The 9,972-nt window shown below is 40.9% G+C and overlaps 1 protein-coding gene across 1 annotated transcript in view; it reads left to right on the top strand.

Moving 5' to 3' along the window:
- Window positions 1-1,957, top strand: part of LOC126382558 (fizzy-related protein homolog) — an 8,624-nt gene extending 6,667 nt beyond the window's left edge. The window contains exons 13-14 of the mRNA XM_050032490.1: window positions 266-358; window positions 487-1,957. Of these exons, the coding sequence (XP_049888447.1) occupies window positions 266-358; window positions 487-528 (135 nt within the window). The 3' untranslated portion in view covers window positions 529-1,957. The remainder of the gene's footprint in view (window positions 1-265; window positions 359-486) is intronic.
- Window positions 1,958-9,972: the final 8,015 nt, after the last annotated feature.

Here is a 9,972-nt window from a genome sequence, read left to right as displayed (position 1 = left end):
AGTGTGGGCTCCATGCTTACTCCGACAGCTTGACTGACCATCACAAAGGGGCGGGGCTTAGCGAAAGGTCAATTCTATATTTACATCTCATTACACGTAGCATACTACGTCATGCGTAAGCACAGCATTGGTAGACTGCATCACTGAGGGAGCTAACAACTGATATTCAAAGCCCAGGTATCAGTACCAAGTCTGAAAAGTCAGAACGGTGCATCCTTTGTAATAATACCGTAAATACAGTGTTTAACAATGAGTTAAATTTCAGGCCATGTCCCCTGACGGAGAAGCCATTGTGACAGGAGCTGGAGATGAAACACTTCGGTTCTGGAACGTCTTTAGCAAGATGAGATCCACTAAGGTATTTATTATCTTCATTTCTCACTTTACGTCTAAGATTTCTTCTTCTGTTCCTCATCTGTCTGTTACTTTTTACTCCCAGTAGTCTTTTTTTCTTACCTCTTTGCTCTGCCTCCCTCCGTCTTTTAGGAATCTGTGTCGGTGCTGAACCTCTTCACCAGAATCCGGTAGTAAGCACGCCTCTGTACCACGAGGGAATCGAGCCGAGAAGGGAATTTATCTTTGCATGTATCGAGCTGTAAATGGGCCCCTTCTTTGAGTATTCACCTCAGTCGTCTACAGAGGCCCCCCTCGATTGCCCTTTGTTATTTAGCCAAGTTGTAGCTGGAGGTGTGAGGGAGGTGGAGAGACACACAGCCTGCGTGTGGAGGGCGGAGGAGACGTGTATGTACAGTATTCCACTTGGCCCTGACTGATGGAGCCACTGCCTCCTCCAACAGACCAGTGATCTCTGACGACAAGGAGAGTTTGGGGGGCGTTTGTCTCCCCGTGTGATTATGTTTTTGTTTACAGACTGACGTTGTGCTTACTTGCCAAATATTGAGTTTGTCCCTTTGATTGTCTTATTTATTTTGTTTTTTTAAAACATTTTTAACACATATTGTTTGTTTTGAAGGCTGTTAGATTTCCTTTTCTTTGTGTACCTGCAGTTTTTGGTCTGATCTGTGGAGTATGGTTGGCTTTGTTCAGGTTCGCTTGTCTTTTGTATTTTACCGAGGGACGATAATGTTTGATGTACACTGATAACCGATTACGTAACCCTGTGCCAGAGCTGTTAATGTTTAACAAGAGTCAGAGGAATGGGCCTGATCTCCTTTTTTAAATCTTACATTAAGTTAATTTTTAGTCTAACGATAATAAGCAGTATTGGCTCATGGTTTCATAATGTCCAGAAACATCTTAGAAGGAACTAATTATTTGGTAACGTTGTACATAAGAACAGTTGCTTATGAAAGTAATTCATGTGAAAATTCGATTTTAAAGTGACTTGTGTGGAAAGCTTTTCACTGATCTTGTTTCCCCTCTTTCTTAAATGGAAAATGAGGAGAGGAAAGTTCAAATGAAAACACTTTGGCTTATCAGTGTAGTTTGTAACAGCAACTAAAAGCACACAGAAAAAACATCTGGGATTAAATCAGAGTGAAATGCAGAGTTTCTGCTCTCTGCTGCGTCTGCTAAGATATTCAAGCTCCGGGCACTTGTCTTTTGCTACTTTAGACCATTTCTGTGTCGAGCAGTCATGCAAATCTACTTTGTTTTGGGGTTTTTTTATCAAGCTCTCATATCATCTGCACCATTTTCTCCCAATTTTGATTATTTCCCTGTTTGAATGTTCGAGTCCGCTAGCGTGCCACATTTAAACGAATGCTATTTATTTGTGTTGTGAAGAAAGGTTCTTGTACAGAAATGGCATGTTTGTGTACTAATGTTACCCGAGGGAAGATGATGGGCAGTTTCACTGCTAGGCTTTATGGAAATTTCTTTTAATGCCACTTCAAAATCAAGACAATGCTGCCAACTTGAATTACAGAAAGAATGTTAAAAAGAAAAATATTTCTGTACTGAGAGATAATCAACAATTAAATGATCATATCTTGTACCTTTTGTCGTCAGTTTTATTGTCCAATAACTGGAGAGTCTGTAAAATCAGTGTGTATCACTGCTGTGAAAGAAGAGGGGCGATATCGTTGTATTTTTCGTTCCAGCCCAGGCAAGATCCACAGATCAATGAATTGGTCCTATTTGCTGTGAAGCCAACGCCTTATATAACTTATTCCTCTGAGCTATAGGGCACCAAAATTATTAAAAACACATGAATGAGCCCAGCTGTTCATGATAAGTGTTCATCTTTTATAACATTTAATATGTGACCCGTCTCTAAACATTTACATCATCATCAGGAACCAATGGGTTCAGGGCTAAATGCCACAAAGGAGACAGGAAAGTTCAAAAAAGTGCTCAGAAACTACCACGTTGTTGGTTTATTGACAATAATAACAGAATATCACCTCATTTTTTTTTCTTGATTCATATTTAGATCCCAAAAGAGGTTCATCTAATTTATGCCGCACTTCTTCCTGTGTTCAGCACGGCCTTGTGATTACTAACAGGTCTAAATGAGCATTTCATCAATATGTTTTTACTCTGCAGTGGGCTATATATGATTTTTGGTACCTGAACTATCCAGTGTTGGCTGTGAAAGTAAACAAATCTGTCCTGGCACAATTAAATTCTCTGTTTTCCTCAAAGACAATTACTCTTTTTGGATTTGGATTCCATAGGCAGCCTAGCTGGGAGACAAAGACTAGTCAACACTATTGAGGGTCAGCAAAATATAGAGGAAAAGGTGCCAGGCTGCACATGAATGAAGCACATTTTGGTTGATGAAATGTTAAAAGAATTTCTTCAGGCCAACAACAAAGATAAATGAAAATTAAAATCTTAAAAAAAAATAAATAAATAACGAAATCACCACTGGGAGCCATTTGAGAGTTGCTAAAGAGCCACATGTTGCCTATCCCTGATTTAGGGTCACATCAAGTGAAACATCATGTTTAAAGGGTATTTTTCAGACATTTTTCATCATTTTCAGACCTGGACCCTGTTTTGTCTTTTTGTGTGTGTCTACATGACTAATGAAGACCGCTTTTAAAAATTGCTCCAGTACTGAGAGACAGCAAAGCGAAACAGGCTGCAATGTAATCTCTGTGGGCAGTGCTCGTTTTTGCCACTGACAGGCTCGCATTATTATTATTATAAGTCTCTGACAACATTATTGAAATGATCCCTACAGAGATAGACTAGACCTCATTGTTTAAGAGTAAAATTTCTTTTTTTTAAACCAGAAACACCCCCAAAGTCAGTATCACCACACCCACCAGACTCCATTTTAAAAAAAACTGTATTTTTAGCATGTATAGAGCCAGCATATTTTCACATCAAAGTGGACTATCACATAAAACATGTTATTTTAGCATTACTGTGCTAATGCTCGTGTTACCAAAACAAAAAGAAATAAAACACTCCTAACAGATATATCAGATACATCTCACAGATAACCTGGTAAGCTATAACATATCGTAACATGGTTTAGATTCCCAAATAAATATTCACCTTGTCGCTAGATACTCCTGAAAAACTCGAAAAACTCTGCTGTCTTAGATACTCCTGAAAAACTCGAAAAACTCTGCTGTCTGCGCAAGACTTTTTGTCCTATGAGGCCACTGTCACTTACCCGACGGGAGGGGTGAGTGAGTGAGCGCGAGTGAGTGCTGCAATCTAGAATTTGACCGCTGATGTCACTGTTACTCACCATTTTTACACACTGAGGTTTAACCAAATCAGAGTTGGTGATTGTTTGAACAGTGGAAAGACAAACCAAGACTGCTTTTGTCAGTTTTATTTAGTTTCTGTCAGCTTTGAATGAAGTGTGTTTTTCAATGGTAAAATTAGCATTTATTTAAATGGAGTCTGGTGGGTTTGGCGATGGCAATTTGGGGCCTGTTTCTGGTTAAACAAAAAGGACCTTACTCTTCAACAAAAAGGTCTATTTCTGTAGGGATCCTTTACATAATGTTGTCAGACACTTATAATAACAATCTGAGCCGGTCAGTTGCAAAAACAAGCACTTTTAGTCGAGGTAAATTGACAGTGCACAGTTGCCCTGAGTGCTTACATTGCAGCCTGTTTCACCACCGCCATTTGCAGCGCTGTCATTCGAAACTGAACCAATTTCAAAATTTGTTGCTCCGATTAATCACTTAGACACAAAAACATGGGAACATGGGGTCCAGGTTGAAACACACTGAAGTTACCCTTTAAAGCAGAAATATGGAAGTCAGTCAGATGTTTAAGCTTCTGGTGTTCTCATACTTCATGCTCGTTCTGAGCAACATAGAATTTGGTTACTATTAAAAGTAGAATCAACAAATATTAAAAGGAAAAAGCCTTATGTTTCTTGTCAGGTCACTATGAGTCCACAAAACAGCCATAGACGTTCCCTCGTTTGCTTAATTGATGATGGTGATGGAGAGTAATGTGAATTTATTGTATGTGGTATAATCTGTATTCATTAGGTCTTCTACACTTAATTATCCTGCTTTTACCTTTTCATTTGTCACCTGTCTAAAGAAGTCTCAGTATAGATGTGGTTTCCAGTGAACACCAGGGGGAGCCATCCTAAGAGCAGCCACTACACTGCTGCCACCACACCCACCATACAGTCGCCACGTTACCTTGAAGGTGAGGATCAGATTGGAGTATCTTGCCAGTAAGGTTCACTGGCTTCACAGGCCACAAGGAGGGTTAAACATCCAAACAGAGGTTGTATTTGGTTTCATTTTATCCTCAGTTACATATTTTTTGTTTGAATGAGAGTTTTTTAACTGCCGCAAAACATCCTGTGGCCTCACATTGTTCCCTGGAAGTCTGCACATTTTCACCATACTACCAGTCCAGCCCACACAAGCAGAGTTTTCACCCAGAGCATGAAAAATAATGAATGCTCACCGCCTCCCAAAGCTCCTACACCTCTGCTCGTGCCCTGTGGCCTCTCTAAACTCACTGTTACACATTTAAACAGCAAATGGATTTTTATAACTATGAAAAAAAAAACAGCTGAAGGGTCTAAATACATGAAGAAATGGGGGGGGGGGGGGGGGGGGGTGTTTAAATTATTCTGCTCCTGTGGTTCTGCTACAGATAGAAATTGGAAAATGGCTAATATTGAATACTGGCTGATAAGATGAACTGAAAAACACCGCTGCTAATTTAGTGACTTCAAAAAGGAAAGGTCTTTTTTTGTAAAGTCTCTCTCCGTCTGATGAAGATCAGGTGCTGTAGGCCTCCGTGACTCAGCTTCCCTCAACGCCATGGAGCTTTTCTCCCCTTCAGACTCCATTATAATGTCATCTAAATAACATGCATGGTCCATTATAGTGATCAGATAAATCATCTGAATGGAAGACATTCACTACGAGCTTCCAGCTCATCTGTGGCTCTCGGTGGGCAGATGTTAACATTAAGCCCTGAAAGCAGACGAGAGAACAGAGGGGGATCGCTAATATGCATAATCCTACCTCCTTATTTTTCTATCAAGAGGCGCAGAGTGAGATGTTCGTTATACAACTAAAGCCTCACAACACAGAGAGCAGGATCTTCCCCCAGGTTCCTCCCTAAGCCCGACTCTTGAGTTGTATTGATAAGCGGCCTACGGGGGTATCAAAGGAACAAGGCTTTTGTGAGAGCTAATGGCTGCAGCCACCCAGGCTTCTTTTTGGTCATTTCATGAGAGCACACAGAGGGTCACTCGTGTGCCTTATTCACAAGCCGACATTCACCCCTACAGCACCTTTGCATTCATAAGATGGGGGGTCGGTGTGTTCTTCAACAGCCTGTAAACTGTGACGAGCTGTCAGATAGCAGGTGTCAGAGAAGATGCTGATTTAAATAGCTCACTGGGAAAGAAGACAACAGGGTAACATAAAGGCAGGTTGGGCCTGCATTGTCTTGAGGCTTTTGAAGGTTTTAGTCAAATGTCACAAAGGGCCCTGAAAGCAGCAGGAAGACATCCTCGTCACGGTGTCCTTGTTATGGGAAATGAAAGGTAGACCATCCTGAAATTGAGCCCTGCTGCGATGACTGCTCAATTAATCGATTCATGTAAAACCAGCATGATCCAGTTTTAATCCTAGAAAATAAAAATGCTCAACACAGCTTTCCTTTCTCTGCGTGTCACTATAATACTGACAATTTTAAAACATCCCAGAGGGCTTTGGTAGCTTGTGAAGAGAATTCAGGCTGCATGGGGACCGTTTTTCGTTTTCTTGTAACACTGTATATGGTAAGAAAAGGTACTACTCTCATAAGGCAGATGTGATCCAAGTGTCTCGTTGCTGACAAAGCTTTTTAATACACCATGCTTTGCTGACAGTTGCAATAGTGAATTTAAGACACACAAGGAGGTAAAATCCAATCCTTACATCCTACCTAAAGTGTCTGAATTTCATTTGTAATTATTTGTAAAGGGAAAATACTTCTGTACAGGTCATTTTTGGGTGTTTTCCTCTGGTTCAGATAGGATGAATGAGGAGTGGGCAGAGCAGCTTAGGTGCCAGAAGGAAATGTTGGCATTGTACGTTTCTGCAAACCACAAATCTGTAACATTTACCCCTTTCAGTGACATAGTGTGTGAGCTAATTTTGTCATGAGGTGGAAGAGATGACAATAACAGGGACGTAGAGGACCTGACCCGCTGGTGTCAGAACAAGAATCTGCTCCTGAACGTCAGCAAGATAAAGGAGATGATAGTGGACTTTGGGAGGAAACAGCAAAGGTACTATGCCCCCTGATAATATCAATGGTTTCATGGTGGAGAGGATGGGTCCCTCCAAGTACCTTGATGTTTACATCACTGAGGGTCTGAGCTGGGTGCTGCGTATTGACTCAGTGGTGAGAACAACAAAGCAGCTTAGGCGCTTACCACTCTTTGAGACCAACAAACAACAAAACCAGTTGTGATTCAGCAAATTGTTGCTCTGTGTCCAGTGACTTTTAGGCACCAGACGTGGGTGTTTTGTAGCAACCTGTCTGTTAAGACCGACGGTAGTTTGGACTCAAAGCAGGACTCAACACAGCAGATGTTCAAATCAATAATCCTTGTAATGCAGAAATGAGTTCGGTACACGAGTGGGCAGTCAGATAAGGCAGAAGGTATCCACATCGCTGGGGCAGAAATCAGGGTCGAAAAACAGAACTAGATCAAAAACCACTATAAACTGACACTAGGAAAAAGGCTGGGATGCTTACAGACAACTGAAAAGACGAACTGGCAGAGAACAAAGGGAAGCACACTGACTAAATAGACAAGGGAAGATGGAATGATGGGACACAGGTGACACTAATCAGGGCGGGGCAGGTAATCACACAAGGCGGGAAACACAGGAGGACAGGAAGTGAATATCTGAAATGAGAGGCAGAGGTAAGTACAAAATAAAACAGGAAGTAACCAAAAATTCACAAAGACAGAAAAGCATAACTAAACTCAGGGACTAGATGTTACACTGTCACTGTCTTTCCAGCATTTAAGATACTAAAAGTGTTAGCAAGATATTGCTGCTTTTCATGCCAGGATCCAGATCAGGTATTTTAAGCCAAACATGATCTTCCTAACCATAACCAAAAGGTTTTTGTGCCAAAACCTAATCACACATTAACCACAGCTTTGTTAAAATAGAAGGTTTAAATGTATCCGCCACATAATAACATGCAAATGTAACATATCCGTGGTTTGCTGAAACTTACAATGCCAACATTTATTTCAGTGATTGGTTTGGGCAGAGTCACCAAGCACAGATTGAACACAGACACCTCTGCTGAGTGCATTTTACAGTCAGTGCTGCACTGGAACAGAGAAATCCAATATTATTATACCAATGATACTAAACCCAAACTCTTAAAAGTACAAGTGCACATTTAAATTGCTCTCCTGCACCCTGCCAGCCTACAACTACAACTCAGCTGTCAAGGAGGTCAAAAACAATGAGTAACGGTATAATTTGACTATTATGTCATTTGATGATTGCACTAATGCAGGAGTGACTTGTGATTATCATCTCCCAACACACCGTCTAGCTCTGTTAACCTGTTTTAGAGAGCCAGTCATTTGAGCTGTGATTGACAGATGACTTTAAATTCAGGAACATTAGTTTGTAGCAGCCGTCCTCTGCTGAATTTACACCAGTTGCCTGCACAATAAAGTGATGCAGACTCCCGAGGGCTCCTCTCACAGCACCAAACATCTTTTTCACTGCTTCCCTTCATTTAAAAAAGCTATGAGAACTAGGACAAGTGTGTTGTTACTGTCCACAGGAGACTGTAGTGGTAGGTATACAATCATAGTTGCTTTGTGGTGCTGATAGTATCCCCATGGGGATGCTTGTTTAATTCATTGTAGTATTATTCTTTTAAGCATAAACTAAGGTCAATGTATGTTTTTACCTCTTGTTTTATGTCTCAGTCAGTGGTGGTTCTAAGGGCCCTGATTGTGACAAATATTTTCATCCATCTTTCAGCCTCTAGCCCAGCACCTGCTGATTTCTGCTCACCTTTTTCCTCTGATAACTTAAGATCCAGATGTTCAGGAGGTTTTTACTGGTAGCCGAATTATCAGCAGAGGTCTCTTCCTCTCCAAAACAAACGGACAAAGTAAAGCAATTTCACTTTACAATTCAGTGTTTCTCCTACCCTGTTCAGCACGTCACAGACAGCCTGCTTGCCCAGCACTTGCAAATGGGTGCTCAGGTATTGTCTCCTGCTCTACAAAACAACAGAACCCGGTGATTTAACCAGTAACAACACTAAATAAAGCAGTTTCATGTTACAAATCAGTGTTTCTCTGATGCAGTTTGGCACACTGGGGACAGGGCACTAGTCCAGCACCTGCTAATGTGTGCTGACCTTACTTAAGAAGGTCAGGTGTTTTTTTTCTGGGTGCCAAATTATTCGCAGAGGTCTCCTCCTCTCCACAACAAACGGACCTGGTGATTCAAACCAGTAAAAGCTGATGTTTTTCCAACACTCTCATCATGAAGGAACTTCTCACTACGGTCGCTGACTCGAAAACACGCACGACCCTATGTAGAGCAGTGGTTCTGAAATGGTATGCCGTGATGCCAAACCAGGTGTGCCATGGGATTTTGTGATAACTACTCATTATTATTGCAATATTCATCTGGGCATATACAAAATGTCAGGAATGAATTTTTAATTGACTGTATCAGTATGTTGTGTGCACCCATTTCCTAACGAAGCTAGCTAAAAAATTCAATTTAATTTAATTTAATTTAGTTCAAATAGCCCTCACTGGAAACCTATTTGTCACCGTTCACGTGTGGGAATTATAAGTGTGAGACACATCAGAAGCCCTGATTGGCAGCCAGTGTGAGCGACGATAACAGTTAAAAGGACAAAGCCGTGAGTGGGACAACTTTATTGTACGGAGCAAACTACAACAAAGCACCGGCAAAAACGACCTACCACCAAAAGAAAAGAGAGCAAAAAAACTGTCAGTAGACACTATCACAAAAGCTACCTGTCTTGTTTTATCTTATTTTTCTTGTCTTGAGAGTTTGGGCTTGCCCTTTGGTGCACAAACACTTTGAAAAGCACTGGTCTAGAGTCAGTGTTTGGTTTGTCCGTTCTGGGCTACTGTAGAAAGATGGCAGTCTCCACAGATGAGAACCCGCTCCGTATGTAGATGTAAACGGCTCATTCAAAGGTAACAAAAACACAACAATTCTTATTTTCAGGGGGATTAATTACACGCCACTTATTATATTCCACTTCTGCCTCCTTAATCCTGCACACTGGACCTTTAAAGTGGCACCAAAGTACTGACTCTTGAAGGGGATCAAGTGAGCTTTTAGTTCAGCTGAACCAGAAGGTGTATAACTCCAGGTGTATAAATGTATTTGCGCAGGATTATAAATTAAATTGTTTTCAGCCCATTTGTTTTTTTTCTCCAAAGCAATTAATTTTTACAATCTACAATTTCCACAGCCCTTTAGGTATGTAACATTTTCACTCTTGTTGTTTCCCTCACCAATTAATTTGATG

The sequence above is a fragment of the Epinephelus moara genome, chromosome 21 (genome assembly GCF_006386435.1).
Source record: "Epinephelus moara isolate mb chromosome 21, YSFRI_EMoa_1.0, whole genome shotgun sequence".
NCBI classification, from domain to species: Eukaryota; Metazoa; Chordata; class Actinopteri; order Perciformes; family Serranidae; genus Epinephelus; species Epinephelus moara.
Note: the sequence above shows the minus strand (reverse complement) of the source record. Positions and strands in the feature narration are given on the sequence as shown.